The sequence below is a fragment of the Saimiri boliviensis genome, chromosome 2 (genome assembly GCF_048565385.1).
Source record: "Saimiri boliviensis isolate mSaiBol1 chromosome 2, mSaiBol1.pri, whole genome shotgun sequence".
NCBI classification, from domain to species: Eukaryota; Metazoa; Chordata; class Mammalia; order Primates; family Cebidae; genus Saimiri; species Saimiri boliviensis.
This window is the reverse complement of record NC_133450.1, coordinates 76,141,712-76,169,111: the sequence shown is the minus strand read 5'-3', so window position 1 is coordinate 76,169,111 and position 27,400 is coordinate 76,141,712. Positions and strand designations below refer to the sequence as shown.

At 36.9% G+C, this 27,400-nt stretch overlaps 1 protein-coding gene across 10 annotated transcripts in view; it reads right to left on the bottom strand.

Moving 5' to 3' along the window:
* Window positions 1-7,500: 7,500 nt before the first annotated feature.
* Window positions 7,501-27,400, bottom strand: part of GABPB1 (GA binding protein transcription factor subunit beta 1) — a 68,714-nt gene continuing 48,814 nt past the window's right edge. For 7 of the 10 annotated variants that reach the window (XM_039469078.2, XM_003928860.4, XM_074393615.1 and 4 more), the window contains 3 exons: window positions 21,571-21,756; window positions 17,824-17,939; window positions 7,501-9,023 (listed from right to left, as the gene is read on the bottom strand). In XM_039469078.2, the coding sequence (XP_039325012.1) occupies window positions 8,871-9,023; window positions 17,824-17,939; window positions 21,571-21,756 (455 nt within the window). In that variant the 3' untranslated portion in view covers window positions 7,501-8,870. The remainder of the gene's footprint in view (window positions 9,024-17,823; window positions 17,940-21,570; window positions 21,757-27,400) is intronic. The other 3 variants (XM_074393612.1, XM_074393614.1, XM_074393616.1) reach the window with 1 other exon arrangement.

Below are 27,400 nucleotides of genomic sequence, written 5' to 3'. Positions count from 1 at the left end.
CACAGCTATAAGTGAAAAAGAATGGAAATTAAAACATCACCCCAAATTAATCACTTTTCGCACTTGAAGTGCAGGGGAGCATGTAAGGGGACCTGCAGAAACTCCTGTAGGGAGGGGAAACACTTTCCTTGGGGTTTGATTTCTGAGTAAAAAGTAGTCAGAGGCTTTTAAGTTGCTAAATACAATAGTCTTTCTTGTCTATGTGTTTCCAGTCATCTTTCTTGTCCTCTTGGTGGCATCTGATCTGTTATTACTTCATCCGTTCAGCTCACAGTTTCTCTGGGCTTTCCTCCTACGTCGCTGGCTGTTTGTCTCCTCCAATGCTGGCACACCTCAGGGCATTGCCCTCCTTTCATCTTTCTTCCTAGGTGGCATTACCCATTTCTAAGGCTTGCTTTTTTTTTTTTTTTTTTTTTTTTTTTTTTTTTAAGACAGTCTTTCTCTGTCATCCAGACTGGAGTGCAGTGGTGCGATCTTGGCTCACTGCAATCCCTGCCTCTGGGGTTTAAGTGCTTCTCCCACCTCAGCCTACTGAGTTGCTGGGACTATAGGGATGTCTCACCATATACCCCGCTAATTTTTGTATTTTTAGTAGAGATGGGTTTTCACCCATCTCTCTGTTATTGGCTGGGCTGGTCTCGAACTCCTGACCTTAAATGATCCACCCGCCTCCTCAGCCTCCTAAAGTGCTGGGATTAAAGGTGTGAGCCACCACATCCGGCCCATTTCTAATGCTTTAAATGTTGCCTATGTGATATTCACATAGGTTTAAACATGCCATCAGGCCCTCCCTGTCTTTTGAGCTCCAAAATCTTATATCCAACTGCTTTTCTGACAAACCTTCTTGTATGACTCTGAGGCACCTCACTAGTAATAAAAGAAACAATTTCATACCAATGTGGAATTACAAAAATGTTAAAAGTGTGACAATATCAGGTGTTCGTGAGAGTGATAAGATGAAAATTATCATTAGTCACTCATTTTACTTTAGAAAACAATTTTACAATATCTGGTAAGGTTGACTACTGTAGACCTAACAATTTCATTGCTAGGTACGTGCCTCTGGGAAACTTAGCATATGCTATAAGGAAATAATATGCAAGGATGTTCATTACAGCACTATTTTCAATACCAAGAAATTGGAAGTCATATTTCTATACAGAGAAAAATGACAAATTATGATACATTCTTATTTAATTTTATATGTCTAAATGAATGACTTAGATATTCAAGTATAAACATGAATATCTAATATACTGTTTAACTGAAAAAATCAATATGCAGAATGCTACTTATATAGTATAATAACCTTAATCAAGTTTAAGAACCACACAAAACTCTACCATATAGTTCTGAAATCCAGTCAATAATAAAAGCACAAGGAAAACTGTAGACAGAAACATCTCATGCCTAGGATAGTGGTTGATGATAATCTTTAAGGAGAGAGGAAGGGAATGGGATATGGGAAGAAAACAAAAGACATTAAACTACATCTGTAACATTCTATTTCTTAAAAGAACTAAAGCAAAGAAGGCCGACTTAAGATATATTAAATGTGGTTGGCAGGTACATGGATGTTCCATTATTCTCTGTGATCTTTCTTGAAAACTTCAAAAAATAGTAAATGAATGCAATTTAAACAATTCTTTTTTTTCTTCTTTTTGCTTGCCTACATGCAGAGCAATTTAAACAATTCTTAAGAGTCATGATGAAGATGGTATAAGTCTAGAATAATAAAAAATAGTCATACGAAAACAATCTACTGACTGTTAACTGGCACAGAAAAATGTATAAGAAAATTGTTTGCTTATAGAAAAATAAAGAAGACATTTAAAGGCCGGGCGCGGTGGCTCATGCCTGTAATCCTAGCACTTTGGGAGGCCGAGGTGGGTGGATCACCTGAGGTCAGGAGTTCAAGAAAAATAAAGAAGACATTTAAATAATACATACAGTTAAAAATTATAATCATGTAATGAATCAGTAGTAAGATTGGAATTGTATTTGATAATATTACATATTTATAGATGTGGAAAACATGTCAACCATGCACATGAGATCAAAACTATCCAAATTAAAAACTAAGAAAGCTAGGGCTAGGCATGGTGGCCTATGCCTGAAATCCCAGCACTTTGGGAGGCCAAAATGGGCAGATCATTTGACATCAGGAGTTTGAGACCAGCCTGCCAACATGGTGAAACCCCATCTCTATTAAAAATACAAAAATTGCCGGGCGCGGTGGCTCAAGCCTGTAATCCCAGCACTTTGGGAGGCCGAGGCGGGTGGATCACAAGGTCGAGAGATCGAGACCAACCTGGTCAACATGGTGAAACCCCGTCTCTACTAAAAATACAAAAAATTAGCTGGGCATGGTGGCGCGTGCCCATAATCCCAGCTACTCAGGAGGCTGAGGCAGGAGAATTGCCTGAACCCAGGAGGCGGAGGTTGCGGTGAGCCGAGATTGCGCCATTGCACTCCAGCCTGGGTAACAAGAGCGAAACTCCGTCTCAAAAAAAAAAAAAAAATACAAAAATTAGCCAGGTGTGGTGGTGCATGCCTGTAGTCCCAGCTACTCGGATGCTGAGGGATGAGAATTGCTTGAACCTGGGAGGTGAGGGATGCAGTGAGCTGAGATTGCCCCAGTGCACAGCCTGGGTGACAGAGTGAGTCTCCATCTAAAACAAAACAAAACAAAACTGAGGAAACAATTAATAAAATGTAATGAACAGAATCTCAGAAACAAGGTCAAAATTTTTCCAAAAAGCAAATGATAGTTTTTTGGGGATGCAGGAGGGAGTTATTTATCTGAAAATAAAGAGCCCCTAGAAATTGTACCCAAATTATGTTCAAAATTTGATTATCATTGAAGTGAAAAATTTTAAAGGAGCTCAGTGTATCAAGAGAATCAAGACTATATATCTGTATATTTGGAAAACAGTTTCAATGAGTCACAAAAACATTGATATCAAAATTTTGATTTGGAACCAGAAGCATATTTCCAATGATAATACCATATTTTCCAACGTAGGTTACACAGAATAATCCGAGAATGAATATGGAGAGCTTACGTCAAACTGAGTCCCTGTACATCAGGTTTTCTCAACTAACAGAGGAAGCAAATAACAAACATCATTCAAAACTGCAACAGACTAGTTATCTATAATGAAATCCAAGCATGGTAAATATTATTTAATAAAATAACAAATCTATTAGTTAGTCCATTCCTAAGTTGATCTGACATAATGGAAAAGTTATTTATTCAATAGAAGCCAGGTAAATGGAAAATATTTTTTTCTATTTGCTATATAAGCCTGAGTACTAATGCCTTGGGAACCCATCCATATGGACATTAAGGTTCCTTTGTTTGTGATTTTACCTGAAAAGGTTTTTCTTCTTGTTCTATTTTATTTTGAGTCAGCTCTCAGAGTCTTTCAGGTATTAAAGAAATATACAAAGAAACTTTATAGATATTTATCAGGAAAAACTTTGTATAGAGTAGTATGGAAAAAAATCAGTCACATGAGAATAAAGTATTCATGAATATTTCTATCAACTCATCAATTCCTGTTATGAGCAAGGGTTTCTTCTAATTTGCAGTAACATCATAAATGATCATGTTGAAGACATATACTGGTATAGATTTTCATTAACCATATGTTTTGGACAAACATATTTGTAAACAGATCTTTTTATTACAAACAAGTTCAGATGCTCTCTGACTTACAATGGGGTTACATCCTGATAAACCCATCCTAAGTAAAAAATATCATAAATGTAAAATGCAATTAATACACTGATAAGCCCACTGTGAAGCCAAACAACATAAATCAAGCAACATAAATAAATTGGGGACCATCTGTATAGTTTTCATTATATAATATTCCCCATTTATACCCTTTTCTCTTTAATTTTCTTCTCCAACCACCATTAAGAAATAGAAAAATACAACCCCATCAAAAAGTGGGCAAAGAATACAAACAGATACTTCTCAAAAGAGACATTTATGCAGCCAATAAACATAAGAAAAAAAAGCTTCTCATCAGTGGTCATTAGAGAAATGCAAATTAAAACCACATTGAGATACCATCTCATCCCAGTTAGAATGGCAATCATTAAAAAATCAGGAGAAAACAGATGCTGGAGAGGATGTGGAGAAACAGGAAAGCTTTTATACTGTTGTGGGAGTGCATATTAGTTCAGTCATTGTGGAAGACAGTGTAGCCATTCCTCAAAGATCTAGAAATAGAAATACCATTTGACCCAGCAATCCCATTACTGGGTATATACCCAAAGGATCATAAATCATTCTATTATAAAGACACATACACACATATGTTTATTGCAGCACTGTTCACAATAGAAAAGACTTGGAACCGACCCAAATGCCCATCAACAATAGACTGGAGAAAGAAAATGTGGCACATATACACCATGGAACACTATGCAGCCATAAAAAAGGATGAGTTCATGTCCTTTGCAGGAACATGGAGAAAGCTGGAAACCATCATTCTCAGCAAAATGATACAAGAACACGAAACCAAACATGCATGTTCTCACTCTTAAGTGGGTGTTGAACAATGAAAACACATTGACACAGGGAGGGGAACATCATACACCAGGGCCCGTTGGAGGGTGGGTGACTAGGGGAGGGATAGCAGAGGGGTGGGAGGCTAGGTGACGGATAGCATTAGGAGAAATACCTAATGTAGATGACAGGATGATGGATGCAGCAAACCGCCATGGCACTTGTATACCTATGTAACAAACCTGCACATTCTGCACATGTACCCCAGAACCTAAAGTACGACACTACTATTAATACACACACCAAAAAAATTAACCAGGAGTGGTGTCAGGTGCCTGTAATCCCAGCTACTTGGGAGGCTGAGGGACGGGGGGCGGGGGGAGGAAATAGAGCAATCCAGTGGCAAAATAAAAGAACTATTCTGGGCCAGGCACGGTGGCTCAAGCCTGTCATCCCAGAACTTTGGGAGGCCGAGGTGAGTGGATCATGAGTTCAGGAGCTCAAGACCAGCCTGACCAAGATGATGAAACACCGTATCTACTAAAAATACAGAAATTAGCCAAGAGAGGTGGTGCAAGCCTGTAATCCTAGCTACTTGGGAGGCTGAGGCAGGAGAATAGCTTGAACCTGGGCAGCAGAAGCTGCAGTGAGCCAAGATCGCACCACTGCACTCCTCCAGCCTGAGGTGAGATGTCTCAAAAAGAAAAAAAAAAAGTATTTTGCCATTCATATCACAAAAGATTGACGTTAAGAAAATAATTCCAAGTTGATTAACTGGGCCTAAAAATTAAAAAAAAAAAAAAAAAGAAAAGAAAATAAATAAAATAATTCCTGGTCAGGCACGGTGGCTCATGCCTGTAATCCCAGCACTTTGGGAGGCCAAGGCAGGCAGATCACCTGAGGTCGGGAGTTCAAGACCAGCCTGACCAACGTGGAGAAACCCCGTCTCTACTAAAAATACAAAATTAGCTGGGCATGGTGGCACATGCCTGAAATTCCAGCTACTCAGGAGGCTAAGGCAGGAGAATCACTTCAACCCGGGAGATGGAGGTTGCAGTGAGCCGAGACTGTACCACTGCACTCCAGCCTGGGCAACAAGAGCGAAACTCAGTCTCAAAAAAAAAAAAAAAAAAAAAAAAAAGGATTCCTAAAAGCCAATGAAAACAAATGATATCACAAGTCCTTTTGTGAAGTAATTAAGATATAAATAACAATAAAGGAAAATTAGTTGAGAAGCACAGTCCCTGCAGATACTACTTCTCTGATGAGGCTTTCTGAAAGCATCACAGATTCAATCTAGAATTTATAATCCTAGAGGTCCAGTGACTATCCAGAAGGAAATGTTAACTCTGAATCAAGTAATTGGGCAGTGAAGAGGCCTCATGTGCTCAGTGTCTAGATAGTACATAACAAGAACTATTTTAGGTGCATAGGAAAGAAAATAATTCTTAACACCATAACATTAAACGGCTTGCTTGTCTTGCAGAACCCTAGTTGAGAAAGGTTGCTTGAGGTGTTTGTTCATACATGGGGAAATAATTATATTCATATATGTGGAAATAATTTGTGATGTGGTAAACAGATAACTGCTAACTAGAAATCCATCACTATGTAAACAATCGTGTGGATTTCTGATAACTTTTATTTCATATACTGTTATTTTTGTCAGTTCTTTAAATCCTCTTGTCAGAGTACCATTGAGAATGACTAGAATGCAAACTTTTATAGCCCACCTGAAAACAGCATGAAATAAGTGAAGGAAAAAAGAAACCCATTTTAATTACAAATTCTTGTCTAAGTATTGGTTTTACAGAACAGTAAATCAGATGTAAATGATTGAGAAATTTCAAGTTATGTAACAATGGCTCTGAAAAATGTTAGCTTCCTTCATACCTGAGTACCTGATGCTATCACAGACCTACCTTTTAAGCACCAATTATATTCTCCCATCTATGCCAGCTGTTGTTATCAGGCATCAAAATTATTTCTTGCACCAGGTAAAGTCTCAAGCAGAAGAGGAGACTGGAAGTCAAAGATGACATTAAGTTAGCTTTCACAAAGTTGTTTCCAACACTGTCCCAAGACTTTTCAGGGTCAGCCTGGTCTGGAAGCAAAACTCTATAGCGGCTGCACTCTGGGGTGAAGACATTGGCCTTGTCTGCTCCAGCATCACAAGTCAGGGTACCTGGCTGCTGTACCAGACCCCTGCCTAACATGACAAACTAATGTGCCAGAGTAACCAGAAAGTGACATTCTCTACTGACTTTCCAGGACTGCAGAAAAAGTCATATCATGCTACTGAAAATATAGCCCGGCATTTTAAAAACCTAGTTTTTGGATCACTTAAAATTTGTCAAATTTAGTGGAAAATTGAAAAAGATCTTTCTCCTCTTCCTTGTAGAGTTTTTCAATTTGCCCTAAGTCCTTTTTAAACACTTCCAATAGTAAGCATCAGGCTGACAGACCACAGACCCCTTTATTACATTAACAAATACACTGGTAATTCCAGTGAGAGACTTAACAAATTCTCAAAAGTTACCTCAGGACTTTTAAAGTCACATTGTGGAGAGTATAAAATATTTTCCTGTGTTGGCTCAAATATGCAGTAGGATAACACTTTTTATTTATTTTTTTTATTTGAGACGGAGTTTCACTCTTGTTACCCAGGCTGGAGTGCAATGGTGCGATTTTGGCTCACCGCAACCTCCACCTCCTGGGTTCAGGCAATTCTCCTGCCTCAGCCTCCTGAGTAGCTGGGATTACAGGTATGCACTACCATGCTCGGCTAATTTTTGTATTTTTAGTAGAGACAGAGTTTCACCATGTTGACCAGGATGGTCTCGATCTCTTGACCTCGTGATCCACCAGCCTCGGCCTCCCAAAGTGCTGGGATTACAGGCTTGAGCCACCGCGCCCGGCTGGATAACACTTTTAATGTGCTAGTAAGATGTGACAAAAACATAGGTCTACAATGAACATATGTGAAAAAGATATTTAATTGCAAAATAGAAAAGTAGGCCAGAGTACAGTTTTAAGGGTAATTGCTTCTTTATACAGTATAGATAACCTAGAGGGATTTTAGGGTTAAACATTTTCATAAAGCAATAAAACACTGAAAAATAAAGCAAGAAAAAAGGGTTGAAGTAATGTTTTACCAAAATAATAATAATAACAGTCTGCCAGTGTTTAATATCCATACATTGTGGAATTCAACAATATTGTGATGAGAGCAAGTCATAGCACAGATATTGAGCTTTCAAAGGGAAAAGCAGAAGCTACATTAGACATGTCTATTGCATCACTGTAGTACAAAAGTTCCTGTTCTACATACAAAAGCAATTTTTTTCCATAAGAATAATTTCCTGGGGAGAAATAAGTCCATAAAATATTTCAGAAACCCATATGCATTGAGTTTTCCAAAAACATTATCTTAAAATCCAGTGCCTTAAAGTGCTTACATGTGGAAACCATGATGGAAGGCACAGAATACAGTTTCACATCCCCACTATTAAATTTTCGAAAAAGCACAGATTTTGCAGAATTGGCAACTTCAAGTTATCTTGTAGGCTGCTCCTTCCAAGAACATTGTCATTCTAATAAAACCCGCTGCTAGCTTACTTAGTTTCAATGACCTACACAGTAAAGGGGTGGGTTTTGTTTTTGTTTTTTTCTGGTCACTTTCATCATTTTTGTGGGAGAAATACCTATAAAAGTGATGCATTTTGAAATTATAAAACATGCAGAATATGTACAAACAAAAAGTTTAAAAAATATTTGCTTCATATACATGTAAATTTACTTGGGTATAGCTGAAATTGAACAAATATAAAAATTTTACTTTCTAAAAAATGTTTTCAGAGAATCTGAGACAACTTAAAGCTGTACAAAGATTTCCTGGGAGAAATCTTCTCTTCATATAGAGGTTTATACCTACAGGAGTAATTCCAGCATCAGTCCACCATAATTATTACACAACATTTGGTCTAATCAACAACGATCACCCTTAAAACTGTTCTGTTTCTGAGAAATTAAGGTTTGTACTAAAATCAAAAAGAATTCACAAAAACAGTGGCTTATTGTGGTTTTGGATCTCTTCAACAATTATCAGCTCATTTGGAACTGTAAAAAAAAAAAAAACTATTTACAGAATTCAGTTTTAAATACATTTCACAACTTCTAAAGTAAAGTTTTATGTTACAAGAATTCAGAGCTCATGGCTTAAGTCCAATTATCAATCTGTAGTCTCTTCTCTTATCCTGTATTCCCATGGCTGTACCTTTGTTATGTACAGTTCAAGATTGTATTCTTTCTTGACCAAAAGTAAAATCAAACTACAAGTTTGTTTCAATTAAACAGCTTCTTTATTAGTCTGAAGACGAGTCATAGCTTCCAACTTCTGTCTGTAGGCCTCTGCTTCCTGTTCTTTCTTTAGAAGCTGCTGTCGATATTTTTGTGCTTCTCGATTTGCTTCATCTAGCTGTTTCTGAAGAGCTTCTCTCTCCTAATTAAAAGAAAAGGTTTTTTTTAATTTTTGCAAAAATAGATTATTAACACATAAGCATGCATCTTTCAAATTAAAAAATAAAACTGTAGTAGCTAACAGCAGCCACCTGTTGAAATTTCCTAGCCATCTTGCCTTTTCATTCAATTCACCAATATTGAAGTCACTAATTTTTTGTGCTCTACATTGTGAGATACAAATTAGTTTCTGACCTCAAGGAAATTATTTTTTTATTTAGAAATAAGACTGACAGAAAGACTCCAAACTGGGCACCTGTATCCTTATATGTACTATAAAAACTAGCACAAAGTTTTTAAGGGTTTTTATACAACCACACCTCTTCATATTTCCATTTGTGGTGCTCTTACCTAATAGTATAATTACAAATATACTATTAGGTAATAATGATAAAACAATTTTACTGAGCACCCACTGTATGAGTAAACAGGGTGATTTCCAACAATAAGCTTCTAAGACAGATATTCTGCCCATGTTACATATGAGAAAAATGATGCTCAGAGATGATGCAGCTTTCCCAAGGTCACACAGTAAGAAATCGGATTTATAGGATTCTAATATTACCGCTTTTAAAACTATTTTCATTTACAATAGCAAGTAAGATAATTCACCTTTAAAATAAAGAGTGATGATCAAGATCAGTATTTCCTAAATTATACTATTTCATAAACAAATACTAAATTATCAATAATTAAATATGTACAAAATATGTAATAAATTCTCCAGTAAGTTGAAAGCTGAAACACAAATCCAATCCAATGAAAATGGTATTCTTTCTCCTCTTCCTCATTCTGCCCCTATTCAGTTATCCCAGGAAAAACAAGGGAAAGCATTTCAAAGAACCCATTCCCACGTCTCTAAGTAAGCAGATGGACAAAAGTTCAATCTGCACAGACCAAAGCTCAAGGTCAGTTTCCATAGTCTTAGGAATGAAGCAATCTCATCACAGATGCCCAGGACCTCTTAGTGGGGTAGAGGCCAGGTGTAGGACTATCACAAGAAAGCTAGGTCCACACTGGACAAGACACTTGGCCGGAGGGAACTAACGGTGAGTTGTTGGCAGACTGCTGGGGAAGCATGGTATGGGGTTATCTTTATTCTGTATATCCACACTGCCTCCTCGACTCTTGCCGGTTGCGAGCACCAAAGGATTCCTCACCTTCACTATTCACGTGTGAATTACACAAAATGTACAAGTAAAAGAAGGGAATACACCTTACCCCCAATTTAAGCAATGCTCAGGCCCTATCCTGCTGCCTCCCTACACTTCTGCTCTTCTCTTATCCTAACTCTAGCTAAGATGATAGTGTAGGAACAAGTCAGAAAAAACAGCCTAGGATGAGACCAAGGTAAGCAATCAATGTCAGTCCCCTGGCTACAAACTATGCAGGACTTTAAGGACACAAATGAAAGGGGTGAGGGGTGGAATGTTGGATTTTACTTCCCAGGAGCTAGACCCCACCTCTGGCAGGAGTGCCCATAGCCATGCATGTTTTAAAACTTTACATGTGGCTGGGCACAGTGACTCACACCTATAATGTCAGCATTTTGAGAGGCCAAGGCAGGTGGATCACTTAAGCCTAAGAGTTTGAGACAAGCCTGGGCAACATGGCAAAATCTCTAACCAAAAAAATACAAAATTTAGACAGGTGTAGTGGCATGTGCCTGTAGTCCCAGCTACTTGGGAAGCTGAGGCGGGAGGATCATTTGAACTCAGGGGGCTGAGGTTGCAGTGAGCAACTCCACTGCACTCCAGCCTGGGTGACAGAACAAGACTCAGTCTCAAAAAACAAACAAACAAACAAAAATGTACATGTATGTGAAAAATAAGATCAATCATTTGGTAGTCCAACTTTTGAGCAACGGTAAAAATTTACCTTGATCAGCAGGAAATATTGGAAGAGGTTAACTTTAAAGTTAGTATTACCTATTTATTACCATTTAAAGTTAGGAAAAGGATTCACAATTATTGCACAAGATGAAAGAAAATCAAGTGAGGCAGTCTAACAGTGAAAAGAGCTTAATTCTATTTTTCATATTGCATATTTTAATTTCAAGAAGTACAATTTATCTTGATAAAAATGAAAAGGTAGTGCCCTTCTGCCTACTAGGTGAAATAAAAAACTCATTTTCACAGTATTTTTGGGCTAATTCTATAAAACCTAGAAGACAAAGATCATTAGCACTGCATGCTGAATACATTTAATCTTTAAGAATGAAAGTATAGGGCCGGGCGCGGTGGCTCAAGCCTGTAATCCCAGCACTTTGGGAGGCCGAGGCGGGTGGATCACGAGGTCGAGAGATCGAGACCATCCTGGTCAACATGGTGAAACCCCGTCTCCACTAAAAATACAAAACATTAGCTGGGCGTGGTGGCACGTGCCTGTAATCCCAGCTACTCAGGAGGCTGAGGCAGGAGAATTGCCTGAACCCAGGAGGCGGAGGTTGCGGTGAGCTGAGATCGCGCCATTGCACTCCAGCCTGGGTAACAAGAGCAAAACTCCGTCTCAAAAAAAAAAAAAAAAAGAATGAAAGTATAATGAACACTATAAAATTTTAAAGAGTTTTCACTATTTTACTTACTTCTCAGAAATATAGGTATTTGGGGAGAGAATCTTTTTGCCATCTCACTTTTCAAAGCAAATAAAAATACCTAAAAAGTAGAAAATATCACTCCCCCCACCTTTTTTTTTTGAGACAATCTCTCACTCTGTCACCCAGGCTGGAGTGCAGTGGTGTGATCTCAGCTCACTACAACCTCCGCCTCCTGGGTTCAAGCGATTATCTGCCTCTGCCTCCCGAATAGCTGGGATTACAGGTGCCCGCCACCATGCCCGGCTAATTTTTGTATTTTTAGTAGAGATGGGGTTTCACTATCTTGCAAGGCTGTTCTTGAACGCCTGACCTCAGGTGATCCACCCGCCTCAGCATCCCAAAGTGCTGGAATTACAGGTGTGAGCCACCACATCCAGTCTTATTTTACTCAGGGATCCTTTGTTTCCAAATTTATTTGTCAAATGTTTACTGAACACTTATCACATGGAAGACACTTCCTTAATTTAAACAGTAGTTTGGTTGTTTCACACATAAATAATGCAACAGACTGGCATTTGAGATTTATATTTAAATAGAAATGCCAATCTTATGGCTTTCATCTTTTGCAGTAAATCCACAACAAAAAGAACTTTCACATTTTTAAGTAAACATAGTTTAGCCTACCAATATGTAATACTAAAACATTTTGGCCATAACAGTCTAACATTAAAGAATTCCAAGAAAAATACATCCTAATGATCATTAATACTTGGTAGCAATAAGGAAAACGTTTATCTTATGCTACAACTACAAATCCAAGCAATATACTATTACTATTACATTAGCAATGGTATAACAGAGCAAGAAAAGACTCAGTTTGCTTTTTAAATTTTAAACATGATTCTTGCATTCTGCTCAACTAGCAGCAATGATCGCTAACAGTTTTATCATTTTTTAATATATAATTTGCTAATATTCAAATTTATATTTTGCTTTTCCTGTTATAAAGCACAAATGTCATTATAGTGATTTATCTTCTACCATACTTCATATAAATTTTAGAAATTAGCAAATAATTTATTAGGCATTTACTGTACGCCAGCCATTATACTAGTCCTTCACATGCCTTCTCATTTAATCCTAACAACACTCTTAAAATAACGTAGGTCCTATTACATCCTCATTTTTACCGATGAGAAAGCTAAGTCTTGACAGGTTAAATAACTTGATCAAAATCACACAATCAGACAATTACAAAATAAAATTTAAATCCAAATTTGATTCCAGACCCATATTCCTAACCACTAAATGTTTTTTAAAAGAGAGAAACTGGGAAGGGGCATGTGAGCTGTTTGCTTGTGTGTAAACATCAATTTTCTAACTGCCCTGGGACACACATGACAACTATGATTTTGTTTTTATAAATAAAGTTTTATTGAAATACAGCCACACCCATCCATTTTTAAATTGTCTATGGCTGCTTTCACCACAATGGCAGAACTGAGTAGTTGACAAAGAGACTGTAGAGCCAATAAAGCAGAAAATATTTGGTACCTGGCCATTTACAGAAGAAAAAACGTTGCCTTCTCCAGCCTTAGAAAAAAAGACTTATCAAAGTGATATGGACTGGGTGCTGGGCACAGAGGCTCACGCCTGTAATCCTAGTACTTTGGGAGGCAAAAGCAGGTGGATTGTTTGAGCCCAGGAGTAAGAGACCAGCCTGGGCAACAAAGCAAAACTTTATCTCAAACTCCTGACCTCAAATGATCCTCCCACTCAGCCTCCCAAAGTGCTGGGATTACAAGTGTGAACCACTTTGCCCAGCCATAAAACCCTGTCTCTACAAAAAATACAAAAATTGGCCGCACATGGTGGTGCATGCCTGTAGTCCCAGCTACTCAGGAGGCTGTGAGGTGGGAGGATCGCTTGAGCCCAGGGAGGTCAAGGCTGCAGTGAGGTGTGATTGGACCACTGCACTCCAGCCCAGGCAACACAGTGAGACCCTGTCTCAAAAAATACATAAATAAAAATAAATACAAACATACATACATACATACATTAAAACATTAATTTAAAAAAAGAGAAGAGATATGACTTGGATATGGTGACTTATGCCAGTAATCTCAGCTCTTGAGGATGCTGAGGTAAGAGGATCACTTGAAGCCAAGAGTCCAAGACCAGCCTGGGCAACATAGCAAGATCCCCTCTCTACAAAAAGAAAAAAAAACTTAGCCGGGTATAGTGGTCCCAGTTACTTGGGAAGCTGAGGTGGGAAGCTTGCTTGAGCCCAGAAGTTTGAGGTTGCAGTGAGCCATAATTGCATCACTGCACTTCTCCCTGAGTGACAAAGCGAAAACCAGTCTTAAACAAAACAAAACACCAGAGATGTGACTATAAACATTTTAAAATTTTGACAGATCAGAAACAATGGCCATTAAAGAAAAGAAAAGAAAAAAGAAAAGAAAAACTTTGCACCAAATAAAACATTTTGTAAAGTTTACAGCAGTCAGTTTTTAAAAGAACACTAAGGATCTAAAATCTACTATAAGTTAAAGGAAAAAAATATTTTATTAAAAATAAAATTTACAGCTGTGCAGTGGCTCACGCCTATAATGCCAGCACTCTGGGAGACTGAAGCAGGTGGATCACCTAAGATCAGGAGTTTGACCAGCCTGGCCAACATTGGTGAAACCCTGTCTCTACCAAAAATACAAAAATTAGCCAGGCATAGTGGTGCATGCCTGTAATCCCAGTTACTTGGGAGACTGAGGCAGGAGAATCACTTGAACCCAGGAGGTGGAGGCTGCAGTGAGCTGAGATCACGGCACTGCACTCAAACCTGAGCAACAAAGACTCTATCTAAAAGAAATAAAATAAAAATAAAATTTACTAATCGACATATTTATCTCTAACATCCATGGCAAAGAAAACATAAAATAAAAGTATTTCCTGAAGTCACACAATAAAGTAAGTAATAGAGAAAATCTCTTACTCCTAATACACTAAATACATTTCTTCCACATGTACAAAGATTCAATTAAATTCAGAACAGTCTAATGTTGTTTATTTTTGGAAATCTGTAAATAACACTCTTCCTCCAAAAATATCTTCAATGCAATAATAAATGTGAGATAAAATTATATACATTATTGCAATTTGGTGTCTTATTCATACCTTTCCCTCCAAAAAACAAACCTATTTTATTTTCTATATTGCCATATGTAGCCACAAAATTTACAATACACTTTCTAAAATTTAATGTAATTTTTCCAGAGATTCTTGGCAAACCACTCCAACGTTAGTTGGGAAACTGTAAATATAAATTTTTAGCACCTTTTTTTTTTTTTGAGACAGAGTCTCGTTCTGTCAACCAGGCTGGAGTGCAGTGGTGCAATCTTGGCTCACTGTAATCTCTGCCTCCTGGGTTTGAGCAATTCTCCTGCCTCAGCCTCCAGAGTAGCTGGGATTACACGCGCATGCCACCACATCTGGCTAATTTTTGTATTTTTATTAGAGACAGGGTTTTGCCATGTTGGCCAGGCTGGTATTGAACTCCTGACCTCAGGTGATCCACCCGTCTCAGCTTCCCAAAGTGTTGGGATTACAGGCGTTAGCCATTGCGCCTGGCCAATTCTTAGCACCTTCTTTATGGACAGTCACTCTGGTCATTACATTCAGTACACGGAGAAAACCCAAATGTTAGATTTTATATAGAGTTAATTTTTAAATTTCTTTAAATCAAAGTTTCTCAATCTCAGCATCACTGATATTTGTGGGCCACACAGTTCTTTTTTTGGTTGTTTTGTTTTTCAGATGGAGTCTAGCTCTGTCACCCAGGCTTTAGTGCAGTGGCATGACCTTGACTCACTGCAACCTCTGCTTCCTGGGTTCAAGCAATTCTCCTGCTTCAGTCTCCCGAGTAGCTGGGATTACATGCGCCCGCCACCACGCCCAGCTAATTTTTGTATTTTTAGTAGAGACGGGGTTTCACTGTGTTGGCCAGGCTGGTCTCAAACTCCTGACCTTGTGATCCACCCGCCTCGGCTTCCCAAAGTGCTGGGATTACAAGGTGAGCCACCGTGCCCAGCCAGGCCACACAATTCTTTACTGTGGGAGGCTGTCTTGTGCATTATAGGATGTCTACCCAGCCTCTACCCATTAAATGTCAGTGGAATGCCACTAGTCATGACAACCAAATATGTCTGCCCGCACTGCTTTAGAAAAACTTTTTCAGTTAATGGTCAAGCTGTCCCTTAGGACTATAAAAGCCTGCCCCCAAGATAACCCCATTGGCCACCTAGGAAAATAAATTCAAAATAATGACTTCATGTATTATAAGGAAATGATTACCTGGTTTGGTGAAAACATTGGAGGTCATTTCTTCATTATCTCCAGCCTACCACTACCTGTACACTCACTGTATGCTTCCAGGTTTCTCTGAAATAGCCCTAAGAGGTCATGCAACCTTGACTTGAACGTTTCCAGTGATGGAGAATAAGATTTCCATTACCAGAAAGTTCTAATTACTAAAATCAAAACAAAGCAAGCAAACAAAAACCAGTGTTCTTTACACGAAGCTAAAACTCAGTCTCCCTAAAGCTCCACCTCCTTGGCCCTAGTTACTTTATATGCCTCTCAACTCATACTTCCCTGTTATTTGCAATTATTTTCCCTGGTCTCTCAGACTGTAAGAGAGAAATCAGGCTGAACTTTGAAGGTAACAGCAATGCTCACTGGTCACTATGCAAATAAAGGTATAGACTGCACATTCATTGTTTAAAAATAGAATTTGTTGAATTAAATAAGCTTACATTTAATAAAAATTCAAGTAATTTTAAAAGAATACTTTATTAAATAGTTAAAGCAAAGTACATGACAATTTTTTTACCTTATGAGTCTGAAAAAGATCATCTGACATATCAGAAAAACACAACAAAAATTATTAAAAGGTATACTGATACCATTCAATGGGAAAATTGTTAGTTTGTGAATAAGGACTTCAACATCCTGCACATCACTATAAATCTTGAAGAAATAAAACAATGCAATATCAATATTTAAAGTCATAATTTTACCAAATATTTTGGTTAAATCATTAATCAGATTCTTTTAAACTCAATAATATATTGAGTTTAAATATATTGAGTTTAAATATATTGAGTTTAAATAATATATTGAGTTTAAATTGTGGTGTGGCCAAAGATGTACCAGTCTTATATTTACATGAATTTAGGAAGAGTATTTTCTCATTATCTTTAGTTCGACTTACGTTGCCTTTTAGTGACTTATTTTTTAAATCTCCATTCTACAACAAGAACCTTTACAAAATATTACTAAATATTCACCAAATTTACTACACACACATAGTAGATAAAAATACTGTATGACTGTGCTGACTTTTTCAATTCTCATAAAAACCCCAAAATGGAGACATTATTATTCTAAATTCCAGTTTGGAATACAATAAAACTGAAACTCAGAAAGGTAGGATTCATTGCTTCAATGCTAATAAAGCAAGAGGTGGGATTCAAACTCAGCTCATTCAATTTCAAGTTCAGTGGTTGCAGTTGTTCTTTCAGTTATTCAAGAATAACTTTGTTTTCATTTGATATAACTTATTATCAAGTTCTGGAAACAAAATTTTATTTATAGTCAGTCAAGAAGAAAACCTGTGGGACAACTATGGTTTGGTCACACCTACAAACTGGTTTACACTTAGAAACGACTTTGAGAGAAGGGAAAAAAAGTTGAATCCTATGAACAGCTAGTCTAAATTCATTTACTTTCCTTGAAATAAGCAATTATTTACCACTTTAAAAAAATAACCCATATGACAAACATTAACCTTCTTTAAGAAGACCCACTAGCCCAAGTAGGCATTTGAGTTTCAGTTTTGAATGGAAAAAAAATTTTTAGCCAATATATACTAGTATTTACCTTTAGTAACTTGTAAGAATGGTGTATTTACGTTTAAAATATAAAGGATGAAGTGCAAGAACCAAAGACATTACAGTATTATCAAATGACAGACAGTTATAAACAAATTCTTCACTCACTCATTCATTCATTCAATATTTATTTATTGAGGGCTTGCTATATGTAAAAGGCAAAAATAAACAAGATGAAAATACTATGCACTTTCATTCTGTATCAAAACAATACTGTCAGTAATAAATATAAAAGACAAAAAAAATTGAATTTATTTTGGATGACTGCAGCAAAGCACACCGGGTAAAAGACTCCTTACTTCTATTTCTGCAGATTCCACCCGGTTTTCAATTATTTCGATACACTGTCTCTTAGCTGGTGGTTCTTCACTTATAACAGTTTCTTCAGCAATGTCTGTTGCTGGTACTGTTAATACTAAAATGAAAAAAAAGTTATGCATTACTTCATTTTCAGAGAGGTTTATTAGAAATAGAACTAGTCTTGACATTGTTGATGCTACTCATCTAAAATAAATACATTCCAAAACAATGATTCCAAGTCATTGATTTGCTTTCTATGAGACTATCCATATTTGTCCCTTTTACCTTCTTGCTTTTTTACTGAAATCTACTTATTAAAGTACCTGCATATTTTTTTAACTATATAGATAATATAGTCATTCATGACTCAAACATCAAAATATTTAACAAGTATATTTTGAGGGGCCTCATTGCCCACCCCTGCTAACAGATAATCATTTTATTATTATCCTTACATTAATTTGTGTTTAAAAATTAGTATACATTCTCATTGTTCTTTCCTACATAAAAGGTAGCATACATATACTACATATATTGTTCTGCATCTGCTTTTTTCACTCCAAATACTTACAGTATCTTACATCATTACATAGGGAGCTTCCTTTTATTTAGCTGCATAACAACCACGATGTGGATATCTCACTATGAGCACTGACTGTTCATAAACACTGCTTGTTTTTGTATTGGACTGTTGGACTTTTTCTCAATTTTCAGTAGCTTTTTGTATAAATGTAAATATAGAGAAAGGCTGGCCTTGTTTTGCACAGCAGCACAGAAACATAAAAACAACTGTGCAAGCTGAAATCATGTGAAGCCATCTTAATAATCACAATGGGGAAAATTACAATTGTTCTATGACCTTTAAAATATTTTGCCAAAACATGAAAAACTCTCTTAGTGACAGTTATAAATGTAAATAAAAATTTAAAAATAGTAAAACTAATATTTATTTAGTACAATGTAATTTAAAGCATTAAATACTGAGAATTTGGGTTTTACTTCTTTTTATTCATGACATTTATAAATTAACTGAGAATTTATATCCGTTTTATTAAACTGTACAGTCTATATAATTCACATGTCAGCTATATATTTTTAATTCAGGAAGGTTTTAAAAGTTTCTTTAATATTCAGTAGAACTCTCTCATTGCTATTCTATATATTTTTAATTCAGGAAGGTTTTAAAAGTTTATTTCTTTAATATTCAGCAGAACTCTCTCATTGCTATTCTTTTCCAGAGTTTTCCTTATTCTTCTTCCCTCTGCCCCTCAACATAAACTTTAGAATCCATTTGGCTAATTATAGAAAAAAACTTGATCTTTGTTATGGGCTGAATGGTACTCCCACTCCCCAAATTCACATATTGAAGTCCTAACCCCCAGTACCTCAGAATGTGACTCTATTTAGAGACAAGGTCCTTAAACAGATAGTTAAGGTAAAATGAGATGGGTCCTAATCCAGTATTACTGGTGTTCTTACAGGAAGAGGAGATTAGGACACAGATAACACACACAAACTGAGGTCAACCATGTGAGGACAAGCCAGAAGACGCCCATCTGCAAACCAGAGAGAGCAGCCTCAGAAGAAACCAAACCTGCCAACACCTTGATCTTGCACTTCTAGACTTCAGACCTGTGAGTAATCATTAGTCTGTATAATGACACAGGTTTTGGAAACAATGTTATATCTGCTTGATACAAATATTTTTAAAGTTTTCTTCTTTTCTAAAAATTAGAATTAGTTCTAGAATGCTTTGTGAAAGCATCTGACCCTAATCCGAATTTCAGACCAGCTATCAGCAGAAGATTACAGCAGAGGCCTCCTAGTCACAGGTCAAGGGGTTCCTCTTCTATAGCTAGAACAATAAACTCCTTTCTTGAAATGGTCTCTGTTCAATGCCATGCCTCCTCTGTCACTCAAAACCAAACCTGATTTAGGCCAAATTCTGCCTCTAGCCCTGCCCTTCACTGGCCATGAAAGGCACATGTTTTACAATCCTACTCATTTTCTTTACTTCTTTCTTGTGGAGACATGGTCTCACTCTGTCATCCACACTGGAGTACAATGGTGCAATCATAGCTCACTGCAGTCCCAAACTCCTGGGACCAAGAGATCCTCCTGCCTCAGCCTTCCAAGTAGCTGCGACTATAGGTGCATGCCACCGAACCTGGCTAGTTTTATTACTTTTATTTGTGTAGAGATGGGTATCATTATGTTGCTCAGGCTGGTCTTGAACTCCTGGCCTCAAGCAATCCTCCCACCTCAGCATTCCAAAGTGTTGGGATTATAGGCGTAAACCACATTCCCAGTCCTAGTCATTTTCTTAAAGATTATGTGCCGACACTTTTTTAGGGGGAGACAAGGTACAGAGCAATGCTTAGGCATTTTCTGCAGCTTCTTTCTCTCTGCCTCCCACAGTATTCATGCCCTATTCTATCTTAGTCCTGCTTGCAGCACTTCCTACTCAGTCTGGGGCCCTATCCTTCTCAGAGAGCATGTTTGTCTTTATTGCTGAGTTTAATCCCTTTTCTTTACTTGATGTACCAGTGTGATTTCCATCAGAGTCCTCTTGCCCTGGCTGTAATGGCTTCAGATGCTTTTGGCACACTTAAAATGTGGAATTCTGAGGTTTTTCTCAGCCTTTTAGTTTCACTGAAAATATAGTTGAGGCTTTTGTTTCAACCATCTTGTTAGCCTTTGTGGCTTCCAAAAGGAGAAAAATATTAGAATTCACAATAAAGCTGCTAAAAGTTGCTACCATATTCCTACTAAAAGTCCCAAATCCATTTCTTTTTCTTTTTCTTTTTTTGAGGAAGAGTTTTTCTCCGTTGCCCAGGCTGGAATGCAGTGGCACAATAATGGTTCACTGCAGCTTCAACCTCCTAGGCTCTAGTGATTCTCCCACTTCAGGCTCCCAAGTAGCTGGGACTATCAGCAAATGTCATCATGCCTGTCTAATTAAAATTTTTTTAGACATGGGGTTTCACTATGTTGCATAGGCTCCAACTTCTTTTTAAGTAGCTTTTTCTTTTCTTTTTCTTTTTTTTTTTTTGAGATGGAGTTTCGCTGGAGTGCAATGGCACGATCTCGGCTCACCGCAACCTCCGCCTCCTGGGCTCAGGCAATTCTCCTGCCTCAGCCTCCTAAGTAGCTGGGATTACAGGCACGCGCCACCACGCCCAGCTAGTTTTTTGTATTTTTAGTAGAGACGGAGTTTCACCATATTGACGAGGATGGTCTCGATCTCTCGACCTCGTGATCCACCCGCCTCGGCCTCCCAAAGTGCTGGGATTACAGGCTTGAGCCACCGCGCCTGGCCTAAGTAGCTTTTTCTTACAAGGTATTTTTAAAAGCTCACATGGTATTTGAATTGCATTAAATGGTCTAGAAAACTACTGTCCCATGCTGATCTGAATTATTTATTTCGTGTATTATTTGTGGTGACATTTAAGTTCATTTTTTTTCACCAGAATACTTCGGGACCAATTTCTCTTTATACCTAGTATATACTCAGAGAAATCAAGCTAATTTAATTTTAATTATCCTAAGCAATAAAATTAGGTAATTAGGTCTACTGCTAAGGGTCATAAAAATATAATTCAAGGCAAAAATAAATGCTTTGGAACACATATCACAATTACCTGGGAATTAAAAATAAACATAGTCTTTTTGGACTACAGAGAAGACTTGAAAATAAAAATAAAAAATAAACAAACACAAATTTTATATAAATGTCTACTACTAACCTTGTTGTCCATCTGGCATGGTCACAATGATGGGCTGACCAATTCCACTGGTTGGAATAGAGTGCAAATTCCCAAGCTGAATTCCATCTGTGACTATTGTGATGACTTGCTGACCCCCTGAACTAACTACTTGCTGAATTGCACCATCTACAGATTCTGCAGTAACCACTTCCTCCGTGGCCACTACTGAAAAAAAAAAAAAGAAAGAAAAAAGAAAATTCAGCAAACATACATAACAGTATGAATAGAAACCTATTTTTGCTTTGTCTGCTACTTTTGCTTTCTCTGCTTCTTTCTTTTCTTTTCTTTTCTTTTTTCCCCCAAATAGAGACAGGGTCTCACTCTGATGCCCATGCTGGAGTGTAGTGACACAATCATGGCTTACTGTATCCTTGAACTCCTGCACTCAAGTAATCTTCTTGACTCAGCCTCCCAAGTAGCTAAGACTACAGGTATGTACCACCATGCCTGACTAGTTTTATTTTTTTTTTAGAGATGAGGTCTTGCTATGCTGGCCAGGCTGGCCTCAAACTCCTGGCCTCAAGCAAGCCTCCTGCCTTGACCTCCCACAGTGCTGAGAATTACAAGCATGAGCTACCACACCAGGCCTCCTGCTTCTTTCTTACCCAGGAAAACTTGTACAAGATTTTAAAATTCAGTCTCCAGTGGTGCTGGAGATATCTATGTAACCAGTTGATTACAAGTCTCATAATTTACAATATATAAGTTCCAACTATCTTTACATATGAGTGGTTAAACAATTTCTCTTCATTTGGTTGTATGAGGTACAAAATTTAGAAGATCTAATATCATGACAAAGGTTATATCTGTTTCATAAAACCTAACAATTGAGTTGGGTACTGGTGGCTCAGGCCTTGCAATTCCAGCACTTTGGGAGGTCAAGGTGGGATGATCACTTGAGAGACTAGTTTGAGTTCAAGACTAGCCTGGCCAACATGGCAAAACCCCGTCTCTACTAAAAATACAAAAATTAGCTGGATATGGTGGTGCACACCTAGAATCCTAGCTACTCAGGAAGCTGAGGCAGGAGAATTCTTTGAACCAGAGAGGTGGAGGTTGCAGTGAGAAGAGATCATGCCACTGCCCTCCAGCCTGGTCAACAGAACAAGACTCTGTCTCAAAAAAAATAAAAAATTCACAATTCATAAGATGATCTGAATATGATTATACTCCATTTACATTTATGTATGAGTTGACATACAGAATAAAGAATATTCTCTTTTTGGATTAAGTAAGGATTTGCCTTAATAATCAGTGGCATACAGATGTGGTACTATGTGACATAAACAGTATAATACATTAACATCTCCATAAATAAAATCCCTAAATATGCACTAAATAATTATGACAGCCTTACAGAAGATTCTGACAGCTAAAGCAGCACCTGTGGTCTTGGCTGGGTAGAGGAATCACAAGTTAATACTGCCAAAATCCTTTCTCACAGACAATCCTACACCTAACTAATGAACCCAAAAGATATGTACAAGAACGTGCATAGATTTATAATAGTAAAAAACTACAAACAACCCAGATATTCTCTGATAATAAACAATGGTAGAGTCAAACATTGAAATAATATACAGCAATTTGACTATATGCAAAACATGGACAAACCTGACAAAAACCAAAAATGAGTGATATAAACCAGACACAAAAGAATATGTACTGTCTATCTCCCATTTATGAACTGAGCACTGTTTACACAAATAACATTTACAATTATTCAATGCATACCCTTTGTGATAATTCCTCAAACTGTACACTTATAATCTATATACATTTCTGTACATTAAACCACACTTCAATAAAAAAGCATCAAAAGAAATTATAGTAATGGATTACTATCCATTCAATTTTTAAAAATTTTCCTATTGGCCTCACGCCTATAATCCCAGCACTCCAGGAGGCCGAGTCAGGATGATCACTTGAGCCCAGGAGTTGAAGACCAGCCTGAGTAACATAGTGAAATCCTGTCTATAAAAAATTTAAAAATTAGCCAGGTTTGGTGGCTTACACCTGTAGTCTCAGCTACCTGGGAGGCTGAGGTGAGAGAATTGCTTGCCTGGGAGGTTGAGGCTGCAGTGAGCAGTAATCGCACCACTACACTCCAGCCCAGGTGATAGAGTGAGACTCTGTCTCCAAAACAAGAAAAAAAAAATCCATGTATAATAATACCTCGTAAAAAGGAGAGAAAGGAGGAAATGGGAAAGACCTTGATAGAATGACATCTAATTAACATTAAAGAAATGACAAATTAAGAAAAATCACTGAAACTCCTAATGTAATAATTGATTCAAGCAAGGATCAGTAGTGGTGATAAAAGCATTAGTAAAATCTTGTGGAGAAATAGAATATTCAAATGTTCTCAAAGTATCCCACCAAAGATTACTATTAGTTGCAAAGGGGAAAATCTACCTGAAAAGACCCGGCAGTCATCATTCTACCAAGTGGTCATTATCAGGATGGGCTGATATTATGTGCTTCCTTATGTAATGTAATGGGAGGTTACAAAAAAATCACTGGTGTACTTCCTGGAAATGTCTGAACTAAATCTGACTATAAAGGACATCTGCGGGACAACTTGAAAATGGACCACATGTCAGATGATGTTTTAAATCAATGTTGATGTTTTTAGAAAATAAAATGGAGCTGTAGATAGTAGAAAGCTATCCTTGTTCTTGGGAGATACATGCCAAAGTAAAGGTGAAGTACGATGTCTGCAGCCTACCTTCATATAACTTGGCAAAATAAAAGTGTGTGTGTGTTTATGTTTGTGTGTGTGTGTGTGTGTGTGTGTGGTGTGTGTGTGTGGTGTGTGTGTGTGCGCGCGCATGTATACATGTGTCAGAGAACATATTGGAATGACAAGACGTTAACAGTTGGTGAATACAGGTAAAAATTATACAGGTTCATCCTCCAATTTTTCCATGGGTTTGAAAACTGTCAACATATAAAAAAATTTAATTATAACTAGTTCAAAAAGAGGAATAACATAAAAAATTATTTCTAAATGGCAGGGTTTTTAATGTGTTATTTGAGGCCATACTTTACAAAAGGTGTAATTAAAACAAACTACTCTCTACTAAAATCAAGCTACCATCAGTTATACAATTGCTCTTAAACATGCTAAGTTTCTATCAACTCACAGTAGGACATCACAGATATCAGTGATCATAGGATTTACTAAGACAGAGAGACCATAAATATAGAAACTACTTTTTTAAAAAAGGCAGGATAAATACTCGGAAACTAGCTTTCAAGATGTACTCAACAGGTCTGGCTTCAACTCTGGTACTGTGTCACTTAGTAATCAAGGATCACAATACAAACCAAAGAACACTCAAAATGCAAACAACCTTTATGTTTTGAGCTCTCTTGCAATTTTTGTTTGCCTTACACTATAATTAGGTTTTATCACCAAGCACTTAAGAAAATTTCAGGAAGAAAATTACAAAATGAAATATAGGACATAAAATAGTAATATATTCAACAGAACTACTACTAAGATTTTCAAACATATTAAGTATTGCTTTGATTTTTTCAAAAAACTATCCATATGAAAAAGAAATGTTCACCTGAGTTGAATGCTAACTACAAATAGTAAATATTTTAAAGCATAATCATATGTAAGAAATTTCTAAGATCACACACAAGGCACAACTCAAGAACTTTCATCTTTGCACTATTTGCAATGACTGTTATTAGAGTTCTGGCCTTTCATCTAAAAAGCTTTCTTTTTAAGTTGTGCTATGGTAAGATATTTAAGAAAAAATTAAAAGGAAACCAATTACGTAAGACAAAGTGCCCCCCAGAAGCCCTAAAAATAATCTAACAGTAAAATGTTGAAACATGGAAGAACAAAAGAAAAAGCCTAAAAATTCTTAGAAGGTTATTGATTTTAAAAAATATATTTGTATTCCAAAATGTAAAGCTCCCTGGATAAAAAATAACAATAATAACATAAATATTCACTGATCTAATTCAAAAGTCAAGCTGTAATATTTAAAGAATACCTAGATAATCTGCAGCACCTTTGAAGAAATCTGACATCTCTTGTTCAACAAGAATTCTGAATTCGGATGCCATAAAAATGAAATAAGGGAAGAAAACTGTCTTTAAAATGTCCTAAAAGATCAAAATTTCTACATAGAAACATTTAAACAATAAAATAGAAACTGTTTACTGAAGAAAAACAAACTTTTCAAAGGTATTGTGGCTGCAGTTTAACCTGAAATTAAAAACAAAAAGCAAAAACAAAACAACCTCATGAGGCCCAGTACATATCCCCTAAAGCCAATTGAGTTGTATTACCCTATTTTTGACATAGAAGAAAAAACAATGTACAAAACAGACCTGGTTCAAATTTTACTTTTAGGGAAAAAGGAAGGAACTTTTATTTATTGTTTTTCTTTTTTGAACCCCTGTTTTGACATATAAGATAGGAGGGAACTTTTAAAGCCACCAGATGCATTACACCTTTGGAAAAAACACTTTATTACTAATTAACAGAAGTTGCTCTAAAAACAAAAAAGAAGGGTAATCACAGATGTCTAATCAAGGTATTGTATAATTGGGCCACAAGGAAGAATAAAGCTAAGCAAAGAAAAGTTATTACAGGTCTGTAGGCCAGAGCGACAAAATAAGAGATTTATGAAATAATATTTTTAAAGGACCAGATAACTACACTATAGATGTAAGGCCTATGTCTTAACTAATCACAGCTTCTGATTCTATATCCCAAATAACTCTCAAATCTATTCACTTACTGTCTCTGTCAAATCTTCATTCATGCTATCATAACTCTTCCCTGGTTGACTGCATTAGACTTCAAACAAAACTCCCTTCCAACGCATTCTTTTAAACTTACCAAAGTGATCATTTTTAAAGTCCTATATACTTGCACCTTTATCCACCTTGAGTGACTCTTCCACTTACTGGGTTTAGCCACCCTAGCCTCCAAGTCCCCTAAAAAGTCCAGCTCTTTCCTGCCTCAAAAGCTTCACACGTCCTTCTTGCTAAAATGTTCTTCCCAAAACCTTATCTAGACTAATGCCTACTTTAATTTTCAGTTTAAATGTTTCTTCCTCTAGAAAAATTCCATGATCCACTAGAGTGGCCTGTAAGCCCTAGTAGAAAGACAGGAAAATGTGATTGCTTCTGTATACAAATAAATAATGTACTACATGGTGGTGGTTTTCCTCATTAGAAAAAAATATATCTGCAATTCCCCAAAAAAAAGCTTTTACTTTGTCTATTCATTTTGGAATTACTTTCAAAACGAAAATTACATGAAATGATATGACTTGGAATGAGTTCCTATCTATCTAAATCTTACCTATTCTTTAGGGCACAAATCAACATACTCCCCTCCACCACACCCACCCCCAATTCCAGCTAAAAATAATCTCTTTGCTGTGAACAATAATAGTAATTCAATGAGCTATTTTAATCAAGCACTGACAACCTGCTGTTATATTTGCCTACAACATCAAGAAAAGACAGAGATATCATTTGGTTTCTCAATGAAAGCATTATAATAGACATTATAAGGTTCTCATGGGACTACCATTAAAATGTGTGGTATATGTCAAAAATGGTACAAATGTCATTTCCACTTTCTAATGGAAAGTCAATTCCATTGACTTCCACATGGAGATCACTTCCATTTCGCAAGTCACTCCAAAATGAAGGGACGTGAAGGTGCTATTTAAAGCCATAATTCCTGAGTGAAATGACATGGTACCCTGGACAATCACAATTGACTTTTCTTTATATATAGGACCACGCCAACCAGCTAGTTTCCATTTAA